Consider the following 17,958-nt stretch of genomic DNA (forward strand, 5'->3'; position numbering starts at 1 on the left):
TTTTCGGGGTACCGGAGACCTCACCATAATTCCTCATCATGTGAGGCGGAGCTGGCCCACCCTGTTATACGGGCTTATTCACGTCCTTTCCCTTAAGCTGGAAGAAATTCTGCTGCCTAACTACCTTATCGGAGCCCTGATCTGCCCTGGGAAAAGGCAGGCCATAACACGTTCTTTGGACTTCGAGGAGAGATCCTAAAGGGGTCTTCCCGGTGGAGGTGACTTGGGAGTCTTGACTCAGGGGTAAACAAGGGGAGACGAGCGTGGTCCTTAGGTCGAGGGCAGGATGAATCAGCCAGACTCAGGTCTTGGGCGATGGACAGACACGCTTGCCCAGTATGGATCTAGTTCCACCAAGCTTTGCCTGCGCCATACCCGCGCCACCCCACCCCACCCCCAGCCCTGAGCCCCTGAGGTCCTCCAGCTTCAGATCCCAGGACCAGGCCGCCCTAGTCCCCAAGGCCCACCAGGGGGCGCAGACTTAGGAGCGCCGCCAGCAGGGAAGCAATGTGCCCTTCAGAGACCCTGCCCGGGCGATGGAGGGGACTCAAAGGAAAGTGGTAACAATAGTAGTTAATAAAATAGCAGTCACCATTTATTGTCTACAGTATGCAGTCCTGCGCTAATCGATTTAAATTATTATTTTTTTAAAGATTTTATTTATTTATTTGACAGAGAGAGATCACAAGTAGGCAGAGAGGCAGGCAGAGAGAGAGGAGGAAGCAGGCTCCCTGCAGAGAGAGAGCCCGATGCGGGGCTCGATCCCAGGACCCTGAGATCATGACCTGAGCCGAAGGCAGCGGCCTAATCCACTGAGCCACCCAGGCGCCCCTAATCGATTTAAATTATATAGGCAGTTGAAATCTCCCCACGACTAGGTGGCAGGTGCTGTTTTAATTCCCGGTCGCAGGAGAGGAAAGAGAGGCTCTAGTTGGCTTTAGAGGAAAGGGCAAAGCCCCGGCCCGCACCCTTTGGCGCCAGAATACCCCAGCAGCTCCTCTCCCACGAGGCGGGCGAGGTAATGAGCGGTAATTAGAGGTTATTAGCTGTACCTGGAGGGAGGGGCGGGCTCTGCTTTGGGAGTGGGTCTAGGTCTGAGGGGAGGGGCGCTACTCTCTCCAACCCTGACTCTGGCTCCTGCGACCCTGCCCTGGAGCGAGTTGAGCAAGATGAGAGCACCCCCACGCCGCATCGCAAGAGCACAGTCACTCTGCCATCAGAACCCAGTTACAGCCCACTCAGACGCGCAGCTGCACGCACGCGGGGGCCTCCCAGGCTCGTCTACACCCCCACACCCCCTTCCCGCGTTGTTCTCGGCCTCCAACCCCTGGGAGCGGGGTGAGGAGGAGGAGGAGGGAAGGGGACAGGGGCCGGCAGTGCCGGCTTCCGGGCTGGGCTGCCTTCCGGCGGGCGTGGGAACAATTACCGCTGGCTCCCCTTCCCGCACCCACCGGAGGACGGGGTGCTGCCAATCGGGGGAAATGGGGCCACCCTACCCCCAGGTAAAAGTGGAAGATGGGCCGGGAACCACGGTTCTTACAAGCAGGGGGGTGCTGGGACCACTTGCGGGAGGGCCTGCTTGCCCAGTGATGGGGGACATGCAGTGACCGCCACATACTTGGGGTATGATCCCTGATATTTGCAAAAAACCTGCAGGGATCTTGCTGTGTAGGAAGAATCTGGGAATCCAAATATTTGGGGCATGGACTTAAATTGTTCTAATGTGGTATTATGGGCTTTCTAGATTAGATGTTCAGTGACCTGAGCCCCAGATTTAAGGAATGGTCTGGGTGCCCTCAATTTGGGAGAGAAGCCATAACCCTCCTTTTGGGGCTGCAGGGATTCTTATGTTTGTGGGGAAAGGAAGCTTCCATGTTGGCAGGGAAGAGTGAAATCTCTGTTATGGGATTCAGGGAGCCCCACTGTTGGGGCGATCTGGGTACCTTCAATTCAATGAAAGGGATCACAAGCCCTCACTTTGGGGCAGGAACCTTGTATTTTGGGGAAAGATGCAAACCTCCATTTTTGGTGGAGGGAGCCTCAAAGTTTGGGGGATGTCCCAGAGGCTTCCATTAGTAGGGACAGAGAGTGTGGGTGGGGGCCAGCAGCCCCCAGCTGGTTTGGAGACCCCACCCCCTCCTGCCTGTTTCCAGGAACAGCTGGGTCCAGCCTGGGTTGTACTGCTGGGAAGCTGGTGACTCAGCCCCTCCCTGCGGCCACAGCTGGACCCCGGCCCATCCCCTCCAGCCTTCACATCTGGGCAGAGACCCAGTCATGAGGGCTAGGATGGGGATCCTGGGTGCACACAACTGGAGGATGATGTCCTTTCCCCAGGGGAAGGGGAAAGGACATCACTCTGTGGACACCATGGTCCACCCAGCTACAGGGTCCATACCAGGAGGGACTCTGGCAGGCTTTTGCCCTAAAGACACTGACAGCCTACCACTGGGAACTCCCATCCTGTCCTCCCTGTGTGCGCGTGTGTGTATGTGTGTGTGTGTCTGAATCCATGTAAAGTGTGCTCACATGTATGTGAGATGGTCTGTGATTGTGTGTGCACAGGCATTGTGTCTGCATCCGCCTTTGTCTTGGGGCCCTGGGAATTTATGCAACAGACTGTGATTTGGTGGCGGGGGTGCTGATGGGAACTGGGCCACACGCTTCTCTATACGCAACCTTGCTGTGTGTCTACATCCCTGTCATTTTTTTGTGTGAGAAGTGAATGTGTGACAATCAGTACCTCAGTGTGGCTTTTGGTTCTGTTTTTGTGCGACCATGCCTTTTCTCTCCATGTGGCTTTCTGTGATAGCATGACCCTGACATGTGTGTCTTTGATTTGTCCACATCCCATGACAATCGGAGTATCCTGTGTGTGCCGTTGTGGGTTTGTCTGTGACTCTAACTTGTGCACCCTATTTGTGATGACTGTAGGACAGCATGGCTGTTCTTTCTGTTCCCACCATGTGTCTCTGTGCTTTTACAATCTCTGTGTGAGAGGCATGGTGGCTGTGTTGCACCTGGAGTCCTGGCGTCCAAGACTTTGTATCTGTGTCTTACTTTGTCTTGAGGATGACGGTGTGGCATTATCAGAGTACCTATACATAGCACCCACCTGTGTAGGGAGATAGCCCCGTCTGTCTCCACACACAAAGAATAACAGGTGTGCCTGTGCAGCCATCTGGGTCTGCCTGTCCGTGTGACCCTCTCCGTGACCGCTGCGGGGCTGGCTGGACTACTGAAGGTTTGAGCCAGTGTATGGCAGGTGTATCCTGTGTCCGTGTGACACTGTGGGTCATCGGAGAGTTTGTGACCTTGTATATGGGGGGTGTCAAAGTCACCGGGGACACCACGCTCAGCGGAGGCGGAGATGTGCGCAGTGGGCACCAGACGCCCCACGTCCCGTGGCTCTACGCGGGGAGCCCCTCCCCGCGCTGCGGGGGCGCGTGCGTCGTGCGTGACGTGAGACACGACGGGGGTCGCTGCATGCGTGAAGCCCGACGCGGTCGTGCGTGCGAGCGCGGGGCGGGGGATGGGCTAGCTGCGTGCGCGTGTGCGTGGGCGGGCGCGGGGTGGGGCGCGCGGGGTGGGGCGCGCGGGGTATAGCCCCGCCCCCTCCCCGGGCTTTGGGAGCCGGTGAAACCTGGAAGGGGGGCCGCCGTTAACCCCTTCCTGCCCGACCTGAAACTTGTGGCCCCTCAACGGAGCGCGCGGGGGCTTCCCCGGCGCGTGGGGGCCGTCCCTGTTGAGAGAGGAACTCCCCCCCGTGGAGCTGAGAGACCCCCGGTTACCATGGGAACCGGAGCTTCCCGCGCGGCCTGACGCGTGCTTTCTCCCCTCCCCTCCTCCGCTCTGCCTTCAGCTCCGTGGTCCAGCGGCAGTGCGCTTCCCGCTCGTCTCGTGGGGGAAGGGGGTGGGGGTCAGCGAGGCTGGAGCGTGCGTGACTCAGGCCAGCGCGGGGGTCCCTTGGCCGCAGCCGACCTTGCTCCCCTTTCTCCACCCCGTGACTCACCCTTCGCGGCTTTCCCCGAGTGTGAGTCAGGCCCCTGGGGAGGGGGCTGCGGACTCTGAGACCCCCTCCAGGCAGTGGGGGCTGAGAACCAAGTTTTAGGGACCTCCAGGTCCAGGGGAGGGGGGCGCCCCTTCCGGGGGCTGACGGTGTGTTCCCTTTGCCAGCCCTCGCCAAGGTCGCTGGAGGTGTTTCCCTCCACTCTAGAATTGCCAGGGCCTACCCCCACAGCCCAGGCCTCCGGGAACCCAGCTCCCACCCCTCCCCCCCAGCCCACAGGAAGTTTTGGCAGAGCCCATCGTGGCGATGAAACGGTTAAAGCCGTTTTCTTATTCATTTCAAACAGGGGCCCCTTTTGACTCAGAGCAAGCCCAAGCCGGGCGCCCCCTTGAGCCAGGCCTCATGGGGGCCTGGGTTTACACTCCACCCTACATGTACCATTTTTAGAGAAGGGAAGGAAGGCGGTTGGTGAGCTGGCTGGGGGTCTTGGGTAGCATTCAGAGCTGGGTTCAAATGCTGCCTCTGCCATCGTTCCCATCTCAGTCTCAGTTCCCCCATATGAAAACTGGGGATAATTATACCTGGCCCATTGCGTTGTTGTGGGAATTAGGTGAATAATAGAGGGGACGCTTTGCATCCTGAGCTGGGCACAGCAATAGGAGAGGCCTGGCAGGCAGAAGGACCCAGATTCCTCCTGTCTCTCCAGCCTGGGTGTCAAGGTGCCCAACAGAAGCCAGTCCTTGTGGGGTGGGCCGTGCCCCACCCAGGCACTCTGGGGCCATGGGGTTCATCCCATTCACCCCCTGCCCCAGGCGGGCACCCAGGAAGTGAGAGGCGGGGCAGGAATGAGGCGGAACCTGTTGGGCCCGTTGCCTTCCCACCTCCCACCCTCATTCCGGGGCCCTGACAGGCCACCCCCCCATGCTGCAGCCCCACCCCCACTGCCCCGGACGCCTGGGTCCTGACCCAGGGGTGGCCAGAGGGAGGGGATGTCGGCGGAGACAGCGTCTGGGGAACATCCTGTGGACTGCTGGCTGGACAAACTGGAGGGTCAGCCCCTCCCGGGGCAGGGCAGAAATCGGCTGGGGGCAGAGTAAACTTGGCCCAGGGTGGCCAGACTTGGGGAAGGGGGTGGCAAGGAAAATACACACACACAGTCACCCCAAAAGAGACCCAGTCCAGACACACAAACTCCTGTCACCTTGGCCACAGAGAGACTGCCAACCAGAGACACACCAACAGGGTCAGACACAGCGGCAGCTGTCACATATAGGGCAGTGCCAGGGCAGACTCAGGAGCAAGATGGAAACACTGGCCAACACATGGAGACATCGGCCGCTCAGAAGCAGACAGGTAGGATGTGTGTGAGACAGGTAAGAGTACGCACTGACAAACAAAGGCACAGAAGGACATTCAGGTGAGAAGCACACAGCCCAGCAGACACACAGCCATGCTCGCTCACCCTGTGACAAATACGATGGGCCAGACACACAGAGACAGGACAGTGACCTAGAGAACTGGATGTCAGACACAGGCCGGCGACACACACATGCTGACAGTCGCAGAAGGGACAGTTGCTCTCAGGATGGGTACATCTGCTGCATGGGAGATGTGCACACACACACGCACACACACACAGATCCTGACACGAAAGCAACACAGGCGCGCGCATACACACACACACCAACGAGATCACCAACTCAGCAAGGTACTCCGAGGCAAGAGAGAGACAGACCTAAACCTATAGGGAGGTGGATGAAGAGGACACAGAGACACCACGACAGAGAGCCCCAGCCTCCCACACACACCGCACGCACATGCTCCCAACGCTCCAAGGGACACCGAGACGTGGCCTTCCAGATACACAATACCTCAGCAGTACCACACACAACTCAGACCCACCTACAGACTAGACAGATGCAAGCAGACAAACGGACATATTTACAGACATGGTCTGGCCAGACAGTCACACCCAGCACAGAAAGGCATGAACAAGCCATAGTCGGACATTCATAAACACATTGGCCCAGAGACACGCTGACAGAACCTGTTGGCTAGCGCACGTGCACACACACACACACACACACACACACACAGAGCCACAGAGCTCACATAGACCAGCCACACACACACACACACACAGTCACAGAGCACACATAAACATACAGACGAGCCATAGACCTCACACACACACAGACCTCACACAGGCAAGCTGTGGACCCCACACACACAGACACACATACACACCAAACACAAAACAACAAATGCATATGGGTCAGCCACACGCAGCCTGTTCCCTGGACCGTGTGCACACACTCACCCGCAAAGCAGAAGGCCCTCCACACCCCTGCAGGGTTGGGCCAACACACAGACACACGCACTGAGGAGACAGGCCTCACACACACTTTCACACGCCCTGACAGGCCAGCCACATGCAAACCCACAGCCGGCCAGACACACATGCTCTCCTGGACCAGGCAGAGTGCTGTGGGGCTCCGTGCTTCCCAGTCTGTTTCTGTGCCCCCCATCCCCCCATCCCGGTGCTTCCTCTCTCCAAACATCACCCCCCCAAACTTCCCTCCCTGCTGTTTGTCACTTCCCTTAGGAGGCCCAGCTTGACAGCCTCAGTCCTTGGTGGGGTATGGGCTTACTTTCTCACCACATCCCCTGTAAAGGGGACACCCAGGATGTCAGCCACGCTCAGGCCCCCCAAGACCTCTCCAGCAGTGGGGAGGGGGGCAGAAGTAGTTTTGTAGGAAACTCCCCTCATGCCCAGCTGAGTCAGCCTGAGGAGACAGACTCTCCTTCCTGCTTCCAAGAAAACCCAGAAGCTTCCTCTCCAGGAGAGGGGGAGAGGGACCCCCAAACCGCAGAGGTGGGGGACGGAGGTGGCTGGCAGGCCAGGGGTTCCTGGGGGAGGGCCTCCGTGATTCTCAGCCTTTTCCTGCCCAGCTGTCTGTCCACACCCAGGGGCAGGGACGCGGGAGGCTGGGTGCTATGACTTGTGGGTTCTCGCCCTGGCCTGCCCACTTGGCTGACTCACGGGCAGCCCCCAGCCCAGTTTCCTGGTGAGGGCCCAGTCGGTCAGTGGGGCTGGGGCAAGGGGGTCACCAGGCTATTTATAAGAAGGAGAAGTCCCTCAAAGCCAAAAGCCCCAGAGAGACCTGTGGGTGGGGGTGGGTGAACTTCCTCCTTATTCCACTCCTCAGGCCCCGGGCCCCTGGGCGGTGGAGAAGTCTGGGCCCAGACTCCTCAGCCAGATGCTGATCTGAGGCCCAGGGCCTGGGCAGTACCCAGCTGCCGGTTTGGGCACCCGGGCTGGGTGGGGGAGGGGGCTCTCCTTACACCCTCCTCACAGCCGGCCTTGGCGCCAGCAGGGCGGCGTGAGGGGGTGGTGCCCAGGCCACAAGGGTGAGACTGGCAGGGGCCTGGAACCGGCTGTACCAGCTCGGCTAGGCCCCCGCCCTCCTTTGCCGGCCCAGTCCCCACCCCCTGCTCAAACACCCATGCGGAGTACCTGAGCAACCGGACCCCACTTCAGCAGACCAGCCGCTCCCACCCCGACCCCCACCCCTCTGCCCTGGGCCCAGCTCCACTCCTCTGCCTCCTCTGCAGATTAAAACGAGACCCTGCAGGAAGGGGCCTGCAGACTTTCACATACCCTTGGTACAGCATAAATGCCTCTCAGGTTATGAAAATCCACAAGACAGTAGCCAACACGCTGGAACCGGACAGCTCCGGCGTGTTCTGACTCTAGTACTTGTAGTCAGGGGATACAGGGCATGTTCCTTATCTCCAGGAGTCTCAGTTGTCTTGTCTGTTACATGGGGATATAAGCAAACATTTCGCTGGGTGGTTGGAGGCAGGCAATGAGTTACTCTGTGTAAACCGCTTAGAAGAGGGCCTGGCTCATGGTTAGAGCCATGTAAGTGTTAGCTATTAAAATAATAATTATTATTTCTCAGTCTGTCTGCCTATCTTAAGTGTCTCTGAGTCTCACTGTTAGTCTGCATGACGCTAACCCTGCCCCCGGTTTGTCTCTCTGGGCATCTCTCCCTGCCCTGACCCCCGCCCCCACACATCCACTCTTCCTTGCTTCATCTTTGTCCTCCATCTCGACCCTCTCTGAGCCAGCCTCACCTCTCTGCAGGACTCCCCCGACATGGCCAACCTCAGCCCTGGCCAGGGCTGATTCACCGTGGCCTCCTGGCCTGCGGGACCTGCAGGTTGGCTCCCCAAGATGCTGCCCTCAGGCCAGACCTGCCCAGCCCCCCAACGCTGTCCGCTGCGCCCCCGCAGGGCCCGGCCAGATGTCAGCTGCAGTTATTAGCATGGGCGGGAGACACAGGCCTGGCAGCATGCCCGCCAGACTCAGCGGCCAGCCGCTGGAATCTCCCTTGAGCCTGGGGTGGGGTTAGGGGAGCAGTTCAAGCAAGAGGAGGAGGGGAGGGAGCACCCAGGGGTCACAAGGACCCTCCAAAGATGGGGATACCCCCAGCTTCTCATGGGACCTTCCTCCCTAACTTCGCTACTCTGCTGGACTTCCCCCTGCCCCCACAGGTTCAGTTTCTCTTTTGCCTCTTTCATTTTCCTTCTCTCCCTCACACTTAACAAGAGTGTGCTCTCCCCCTGCCCTATAAAGTTAGCCTAGCCCCTCTCAGCTTCTCTCTACCCTAAAGAAACCTCCATCCCCCCAAAAGATAGAGAGAGAGACTGATCTTTCACCTGTGGTTCTCGTGGCTCACATTCTGCTTGGAAGTCCCACTTTAAGTCTAACTAGGAGTCTCACCATCTAAACTTCCATATAGTGCTGCGGAAGGGGCACTGAGTTCCCTCAATTCTCTCCGCTTGGATTTTCTAGCCTCCTCGAACTGAAGGAGACACCCTGAAGGGGGAGAAACCCTCCCCCCATTTTATGAATTCTGGATGGTTGACGGACCCCTAGACTAAAACAGGAGTAGGGCCCCTCGACGACTGGTGTGAGGGAAGGAGCACCCCAGCCGCTAGCGATGTTGGGGGAGAGGCCCAGACCTCCTGCTGTAAAGGAAGGGTACCCCACCCGAGGAAGGAGGCAGTCGTGCCAGCCCGCCTCGGCGCCGGGGGCGCCTCGAGGCATTGGCCCGCCCCTCCGCACCCTGTCGGGCCGGGGGCGAAGTCCGACCCAGGCCCGCGGGCAGGCGGGGACCTGCCAGGCTGGGTCGGGCCGGGCTCGGCAGCACGCAGCCCCAGAGCAGCTGGGTGGGGCTCACCGAGGCGGCCGTGGGGGCCTCGGGGGCGGCGGCGGGGCTGGTCGGGACTAGCCGTCCGGGGGCCCGGGCGCGCCCTGGGACCTGGCAGATACCCGGGCTCCCGGGTCCTGGCTCAGGGCCCCCGGACGGCGCTGGTCCCACCTCTTCCTGTGTCCTTATTTGGGCGCGGGAGAGAGCCTCCCGGGGCCGCCCCGCCCCCAGTTCAGCCCGCGGACTCCGGCCTGTTGTCATGGCGACCAGGCCCGCTCCCCGGTGCGTCCCCCTCCGTCGGACTAATGGAATCGTCCCCGGACTGCCAGCCTCCGCGATCGCCAGCGGGTGCCGCGGGCTGAACCACTGCTGGTAGAGGGGTACAGTGATTGAAGGCCTATGCGGCTGAACGCGTTCTGTGCACCCTTGGCCTCCGCCGGGGTCGCACGTCCACGTTCCTCTTCTGAGGCAAAGAACCCGACCGGACCCAGGGCGGGGCGCAAGGTCCCGGAGGATCTGAGTGACGGAGACAGGGCCGGGCTCCTTCCCCGGGGGCTGTTGCCACACTTCCTGCAGCGGCGCTCTTTCCCCAGCCTGTTTCTAAGGAAGGAGTGGGGTTGGGCGACCGCGCCCCGGCCGTCGGGGTAGGTTCAGGCACCAGGAGTCGACGCGGTGTTGGTCAAGCCCCGAGTCACTGGGGGAGGGCTTTGAGATGGGAGCAAACTATACAGGCGCCTAAAAGTCACCCATAAGAGGGGGTGCCAATCATGAAAGATCCAGTAGTCCAAATCCCCAGGATCCTCAAAAATCCCTCCTCTCAAGTCCCAACTGGAGACCCTGTGTCATTATCATCTCAGCTCTTACGGTGTGTCCCGACTCTTTTAACTCTCCTTTATGAGGGCTTTGCAAATGACCCCAGTGACTCCCAACCTCTAACCCTAACCCCATCTTCTCCCCCCATCTTTCCCCCAGTACCCCGGAACACTCATTTTCTTCATATCTATATCCCCTCCCCCCCAATTCCTTCCCATTATGGAGGCCCTCAATCTCTCTCATGGACTTCAGGACCCCTACTCATTTCTTGAGTAATCTCCTCCCTTTACCCTTTTGATTTTTTTCCCCTCCTCACTTTTCCTGGATTCAGTCCCTCTAGTAAAAGTTCAAGTCCTTTAACTCCTCTGTACTCAGGACCCCCACACAATTACTGAATCAGGTATTTCCTTACCCCTCCTTCATTTACCCAGGTTAACCCTCCTGTCTCACCTCTGCGGGGTCTCCCAGTGTAGAATCAGCCCTCCAACCCCTCCCGGATACTCGGAGTCCCTCAGGCCTTTTCGTGTGCACCCTGGAGGACCCTCCCCCCCCCCCGGACCCCCCAGACACACTTGCTTTGTATCGGTTCCTCGTATCCAGGGGAATCATCGCCTTTTCTGGAGTCCCTCCCCGTGTCTTGGACCAGCACCCCCTTCTTCGTACACCCCAGGGTCCCCCCGAGCCCCTCCCCCTGCAGCCGCGCCGAGGCACCCAGCCCGTGGCCGCTGTTTACAAGGACACGCGCTTCCTGACAGTGACGCGAGCCGCCTCCTCCCCTTCCCCACGCTGGAGGAGGGGGGCGCGGGGGCCCGGCTCGCGCGAGGACCAATCGGAGCGCACTTCCGTAGCTGACAATAGCCGTATAAAGGCGTGTGGCTCAGGCTGAGCTGCCGGGACCTTGAGCGCGGCCAGGCCAGCATCGGAGTCAACGGGGATCGGGGAGCAGGGGGAAGCGACACCAGGAAAGCGAGCGCGCCAGACAGGGCAGAAGGGCTCGAGAAGCCGCACGGAGCTTCCGCGTACAGCCGCCGGCTGGCCTCTCCCTGCCGGTGCCAGCTCCTGGGAGCGCGCGTCCAGATACCCGGTCCAGCCACCACCGTCGCGGACAGAGCGCCGCTCGCCGCAGCGAGGCCCGGGGCGGCCCCGCAGGGACCCCCCCCAGACCGCCTGGGCCGCCCGGATGTGCACTAAAATGGAACAGCCCTTCTACCACGACGACTCATACGCAGCAGCGGGATACGGCCGGGCTCCGGGCGGCCTTTCTCTACACGACTACAAACTCCTGAAACCCAGCCTGGCTCTCAACCTGGCCGACCCCTACCGAAGTCTCAAAGCACCCGGGGCGCGGGGCCCGGGACCAGAGGGCAGCGGCGGCAGCAGCTACTTTTCCGGCCAGGGTTCGGACACAGGCGCATCGCTCAAGCTTGCCTCATCGGAGCTGGAGCGCCTGATCGTCCCCAACAGCAACGGAGTGATCACGACGACACCCACGCCTCCGGGACAGTACTTTTACCCCCGCGGGGGAGGCAGCGGTGGAGGTGCGGGGGGCGCCGGGGGCGGTGTCACCGAGGAGCAGGAGGGCTTCGCCGACGGCTTTGTCAAAGCCCTGGACGACCTGCACAAGATGAACCACGTGACGCCCCCCAACGTGTCCCTGGGCGCCAGCTCGGGGCCCCCGGCTGGGCCCGGGGGCGTCTACGCCGGCCCGGAGCCTCCTCCAGTCTACACCAACCTCAACAGCTATTCCCCAGCCTCTGCGCCCTCTGGAGGCGCCGGGGCCGCCGTCGGGACTGGGAGCTCGTACCCGACGGCCACCATCAGCTACCTCCCACACGCACCACCCTTCGCTGGCGGCCACCCGGCGCAACTGGGCCTGGGCCGAGCAGCCTCCACCTTCAAGGAGGAACCGCAGACGGTGCCTGAGGCGCGCAGCCGCGACGCCACGCCACCGGTGTCCCCCATCAATATGGAAGACCAGGAGCGCATCAAAGTGGAGCGCAAGCGGCTGCGGAACCGGCTGGCGGCCACCAAGTGCCGGAAGCGGAAGCTGGAGCGCATCGCGCGCCTGGAGGACAAGGTGAAGACACTCAAGGCCGAGAACGCGGGGCTGTCGAGCACTGCTGGGCTCCTCCGGGAGCAGGTGGCCCAGCTCAAACAGAAGGTCATGACCCACGTCAGCAACGGCTGCCAGCTGCTGCTCGGAGTCAAGGGACACGCCTTCTGAGCGTCCCCTGTACGGACATTCCCCCAGTCTGGACGACTGGGCGCACGCCTCCCAAGGGGCGAGGGGGCAGGCGGTGGGCACCCGCCCCCGCGGCACCGCAAACCACACTGGACTCCTGCCCGCCCGCTCTGCGCCCAGTCCTTCCACCTCGACGTTTACAAGCCGGCTCCCTTCTACGCGTTTTTGTATGTTTTTTTTTTTTTTTTTCCTGCTGGAGACAGACTCGATTCATATTGAATATAATATATTTGTGTATTTAACAGGGAGGGGAGGAGGGGGCGATCGCGGCGGAGCTGGCCCCGCCGCCCGGTACTCAAGCCCGCGGGGACACTGGGGAAGGGACCCCCGCCCCCTGCCCTCCCCCTCTGCACCGTACTGTGGATAAGAAACACGCACTTGGTCTCTAAAGAGTTTATTTTAAGATGTGTTTGTGTGTGTGTGTGTGTGTGTTTGTTGTTCCGACTTTTTATTGACTCTATTTAAGTAAAAAAAAAAATGGTTCTTTATTAATTTCTGTTGTCTTTTTTTCCAAGCCGGGCGGGAGGAGGGAGGAGAATAGTGGGCTGCCCCCACCCTGCTCCTGTTTGTGACTCGGTCCGGTATCTGTATCCTCCTCACCAGCTCTACCTAAGCATCCTGCACTCCTAGTCCAGGCGTCCAGCCCTTCTCTTGTCCCCTGATCTCTGGGGTTGGAAGGTCCAGGGCGGGGACGCTGTCCAGCCGCCCATCACCAGGGGGCAGGATGCCTGGGGCGAGACGCGCATTGCGCGGGCGCAGCCCCGCCCAGGTACGCGCGCTGGGGCTTTCCCCGCTGACGCAGCGGAAGCGCTGCCCCTACATGGGCCGATTCTGTCCAGTGACGCGACCGCGGTCTCCGGGCAGATTCCGGGAATCCCCTCCCCCGCTCTGCCGGGCAGGGCTGCGGCGCCGGGAAGGGGGCCGGGATTTTCCCAGGCAGGCGGCTGCCGGGGCCCGGAAAGCCCCAGGCCTGGGTCCAGAGCGTCCGCGGTGGGAGGGCCATGCTCCTGGGTCCCGGAGCCAACCCAGAGACTGCCCCATCGGGTTGGCGTCCGGGCCCCGCCGCGCCCACGGGCACTCCGTCTGACCTGACCCGGGCGGGGGGTTGCTGCAGTCTTCGTTGCCGCCGCGGTACCCCCCCACCCCCGCCAGGAAGGGCGGCGCCCGCCTGCCAATTTCCCCTCCCGGGTGCCAGGTTGGGAGCAGGGCGACTGCCAGGTCTGGTCCTGCCGGGGCGGCTGCTTGGGCGGCCGGGCGCAGTCGCCGCCGCCGCCGCCCTCTCGCGGGACGCCCGCCCCCGCAGCTGGGAAAGGTGGGAGGGCTGCGGGTACGCCCGTAGGGGGTCTAGCTAGCTTCGGAGCTGGAAGCCCCCAGAACAGCGAAGAAAAACACAGGCTGAGAAACCACAGGGGTGGGGTGGGCAGAACAGACAATTCATTAATTCATTTATGAACCTTGGAGACACTGCCTGGACCGTGGCAGACAGACAATAAACAAACATGATTCGGAGATGGTGGTTAAGTGCTAGCAAGGGAAAAAAACAGGTCAAAGTAGTAGCGATGGCGCAGGGAAGGCGAGCTGCTTTGGAGAATGGATTGGAAACGTGGATGAGACTTTTCATTTTTAAAGCCAGGATTTGGGACAACAACGTTCTGGGCAAGAGGGAACAGTACATGCAAAGTTCCTGTGTCCAGAACAAGATCAGTCTGTTAAAGAACAGCAAGAAATCGGTGTGTGCCTGGATTTGAGTGAACCAAGAGTGGGTAGATGAGGTCAGGGAAATCCATGGACCGCTTTGGGGAAGGACTGTAGATAAAATTCCAAGGCCCAGATGAGTGATTTGGAGGCTTAATAATCTAGATAGCAATCCTGTGGAAGGAAATGGGGGTTCAGAATGGCAAAACCACTTGCACAGCATCAAACTGCACTCTTGGGAACACTCTGGGTCCTAATACCTGCCTCCCAGCCCGACCGTCATCCTTCCTCCCCAGGAGCAGGTGGGCAACCCTTCCAACCTAGAGTGGGCCAGAACTTACAACAGGGCCTGTACACTGCGCTCAAGCTCCCACTCCTGGTTCTGCTCTTAGGACTGGGTCCCCCCTCCCTTATTCCCGCCCCAGGGACAGTCCTGATAACTACTAACTGGGCCCCAGGCTGAACATACTGTGTTGCATTTAATGTGCGTGGTGATGTTGAGTTAGTTCTCTTTATTCTCCTCTGACTGTTGAACAGACCCAGGAAAAATCACAGCTCTTGAATGGTATTTCAACACAGGCTGGCTGATGGCAAAGAGTGGGTGCTGCCCTGCGTGGCCAGGTTTTAGGACACAGGCCATCCTGGGCCTTGCTCCCAGCAAGGGGCCAACAGCGTACCCCCGCCGCCGCACCCCCCCCCCCCACCCCCGCAAAGTACCCTCTGGCCAAGGAGAAAGAGGAAGCCGTGAGCATGAGGTAAGACTCCCACCTTGTGGTGAAAGTAAGTAACTACAGGGTCAATTTCCCAGGGAGAAGGGGTGGAGTTAGCAAGGACACCAGGACAGACCACACAGATGGAAACTCTTGTCTGTCCTAATACTTTATTGGTCACCTCTAGGCCTGTGCCCAGCTACATGGGTCCAGGGAGGGGCTCACCATTCACCAGCTCCCAGCTGGGAGAGTGAGAAGGCCCTGGCCAAGCCCTCCAGGGTCATGGACTATGGTGTTTAAAGGGGCAAGTCTGGCCTTTCCTGGGTCAGCAATGGGGTATCCAGGTAGAGGCGCAGGTGGAGGCCAACAGCCCAGGCTTTCCACCTGTCTGCAGTCTAGTTGTGTTTGGAGAAGTATTCCTTGCTGTCGTCCACATTAGGCTTGATTGTGTCACTGCCTGGCTTCCAGCCAGCGGGACAGACTGTGGGAAGACACGGGGATGCACATGTGAGGCTACAGCCGAATCTTGGAGGTTAGGGCAGCATGAACGGACGGACAGAGGCGAAGCAAGAGCCAGAGTGGCAGAAGAAAAAGCCCAGAGCCAAGTGGTACAGCCCCAAGACCATACAGCACGTTGGGAGAAGTTCTTTAATCCCGGATATGGGATGTTCTGCTGACAAGTCAATTTCTTTTTGACCTCCCCCACACTGGTTTTTAAAGATGTATTTATCAGACAGAGAGAGAATGCATGAGCGTGCAGAGGGTAGGCAGAGGGGGAGAGAGGGAGAATCCTCCAGCAGGCTCCCTGCTGAGTGTGGACCCTGGCAAGGGGCTGGATCCCAGGACCCTGAGACCATGACCTGAGCCGAAACCAAGAGTCAGATGGTTAACTGACTGAGCCACCCCGCCACCCCTCTTTTTGACCCCTTTAATACTGCTTCTCTCTCAGCCACAGACCCACTGGACATCGAGGGCCTGGGATCAGCCTGTGTCCCACACATGAGAAGGTCTCTGATTTGACTTATATTATTCCAGCTCGAACTGGTACATGCTTTCTCAGATACCTTCAATAGATCTGTTACCTCCCAGCCCCCACCATCATATTGGGGTATCTCCCCCTCCAGACTAGACAAGTCCTGCAGACAAGGCTCTGAACTGAATCTTCATTGGGGCCCTCACAACCGACAGGGCAGGCAGGCAGTGTCTGCCTGAGGGCTGAGGTATACCCACATATGAACACAGGTGAATGTGTGTACCCACATATGAACACAGGTGAACGTGTGTCTGCTTACCTTCCCCATGCTCATCCGTGTACTGGAAGGCCTGAACCAGCCGCAGAACTTCATCCACAGAGCGCCCCACGGGCAAATCATTGACAGTGATCTGGCGAAGGACACCCTTGCCATCGATGATAAAGAGGCCCCTGAAGATATCAGGGTTCATGGTGAGGAGCTGGGAGTTCCCACTGCCAGGGCCGGGGGAGGGAGTATTGACTCCCTAGTGGCCACAGGGCTTGGGGCAGGGAAAAGAGTGCCCAAGTGTTGTCCCCTCACCCTGAGGACTGAGGGCTCTCTGGGGGCCCCACGGTACCTGTAGGCAATGCCCTCATCTTTCTTCAGCACGCCATAATCTTCAGATAAATTTCTGGTTACATCAGCCAGCAGGGGAATGTTCAGGGGGCCCAAGCCTCCTTCCTTCCTCGGAGTGTTGATCCTAGGGGTGAAAGAGACCGGTCTGGAACCTTCAGATGCCTGACACAGCAGGGTCCTCCCCCTGGGGCTCTGGGTATGATAAAGGCTGGAAAGGGGGTGCTGGAGCTGAGAGATAAGGGTCTAACCTCCCCACCCACCGCACCCTGAAGAGGGTACAGGGGCTCTTTCCCACAGCTGGGAAGACTCAGCCAAGGCTTCAGGTCCAGCAAAGGGCGTTCACATATGCTGGTGGTCTCCCACATCTTGGGGCAGAAAGCCTGCCTCAACATCCCCCTCCTCCTCGCTCTAGCTCTGTTCGCTGGGGCCCAGCCCTTCACTGTCTAGAACTGGAGTTTCCACCTTCTTGAAATAGTTATTGGAAGGGAGGTTGTGTTGCCCTAAGTGAGATAAAGCATCTCCAAGTCTCTGGGCCGAGCAACTAGTTTTCATATGCTAATTACTGCCATCATCAGTAAGGACTTAGGTGTCCTTAATTCTATTATATTCAAGATGGGGGAAAGGGAGGCCCAAATGTTGAGCAACACCCACAGAACACACAGCTCGGACCCCCGCAGGATGTACCCCCGGAGGATGGACGCTTGGCTGCATCCCCCCCTCCCTGCCCGTTCCCGCTCATACCAAGCCAGGTGGGTGAACTGAGAGTCCACAGAAACCCCCAGCACCTCACAGCCCAGCTTGCGGAAGTCCTCCGCCCGCTCGCTGAAAGCGATGATCTCCGTGGGGCAGACAAAGGTGAAGTCCAGCGGGTAGAAAAAGAGAACCAGGTATTTCCCTGCGGGAGGGAGCGGGGATAGACAAGGAGTTAGGCCTCTGCTGTCTGGGCCCCACCCCCACCTGGGCCCACTCTCAGCCGCCCTCACCTTCGTAGTCGGAAAGCTTCACCTCCTGGAAGGCGCCATCCACCACGGCAGTGGCCTGGAAGGGCGGGGCGGGCTTTCCGATGTGCGCCTTGCCAGAGGCCATGACTGAAAGCTGAAAACCCCCCCGGCCCGGTCAGTGCGCCCGGGAAGACCCTTTGTCCTCCCTTCCCAAGGTCACGCTGCGTGCTGGGCTCCGTTATCGAATAGGAGAGGCAGAGGCCGCAGCACTACCCACACCCTCCGGGGTACCCGGCCTGGGCGGCCTTGAGACCGCAGGAGACCCGCCCCCCTGACCCGCAAAAGCGTCCCCGCTGCAGCTGCCAGGGGCCCCCCATTAGCGTGTCGGCTTGAGCGCCCTGGCGCTAGCCCACCGCTCCAGGTGGAGACCCCGCGAGCAGAGGGCGGGGGGAGACGGCTCGGCGCTGCGGCCTGTACTGCAAGGCCAAGGCCTCGGTTTCCCCCTGCAAGGACAAAGGCGGCCACTAAAGCGAGCGGAAAACAAAAGCTGCAGCACTGAGGTCTGGACCCGGCCGGAGCTGCTCTGCGGGGGCTCCCTAGAGCCCGGTGCCCTCCAGGTGTCCATACCTGCGTGGGCAAGGGCGGCACGCACAGACTAGCAGACGCGCGAACACGCGTTCTCAGCACCCAGTGCGCCCTGGGCCTGGGTGCCTTTTATGCGCGGCCCGAACCATGACGCATAG

General features: G+C 59.9%; 2 protein-coding genes across 2 annotated transcripts; one reads left to right on the forward strand and one right to left on the reverse strand.

Annotated features, from left to right (window-relative positions):
• The first annotated feature begins 10,919 nt into the window (after window positions 1-10,919).
• Window positions 10,920-12,772, forward strand: JUNB (JunB proto-oncogene, AP-1 transcription factor subunit). Its single transcript, XM_045989666.1, has one exon. The coding sequence runs from the start codon at window positions 11,219-11,221 to the stop codon at window positions 12,260-12,262; it is 1,044 nt and encodes a 347-aa protein (XP_045845622.1). The 5' UTR covers window positions 10,920-11,218; the 3' UTR covers window positions 12,263-12,772.
• Window positions 12,773-14,836: 2,064 nt separating this feature from the next.
• On the reverse strand, window positions 14,837-17,938 carry PRDX2 (peroxiredoxin 2). Its single transcript, XM_045991881.1, has 6 exons — window positions 17,843-17,938; window positions 17,258-17,369; window positions 17,016-17,169; window positions 16,276-16,398; window positions 15,978-16,108; window positions 14,837-15,166 (listed from the first exon to the last, which is right to left on the reverse strand). Exons 2-6 carry the CDS (start codon window positions 17,358-17,360, stop codon window positions 15,081-15,083), a joined length of 597 nt encoding a protein of 198 aa, XP_045847837.1. The 5' UTR covers window positions 17,361-17,369; window positions 17,843-17,938; the 3' UTR covers window positions 14,837-15,080.
• Window positions 17,939-17,958: the final 20 nt, after the last annotated feature.

The sequence above is a fragment of the Meles meles genome, chromosome 20 (genome assembly GCF_922984935.1).
Source record: "Meles meles chromosome 20, mMelMel3.1 paternal haplotype, whole genome shotgun sequence".
Lineage (NCBI taxonomy): Eukaryota > Metazoa > Chordata > Mammalia > Carnivora > Mustelidae > Meles > Meles meles.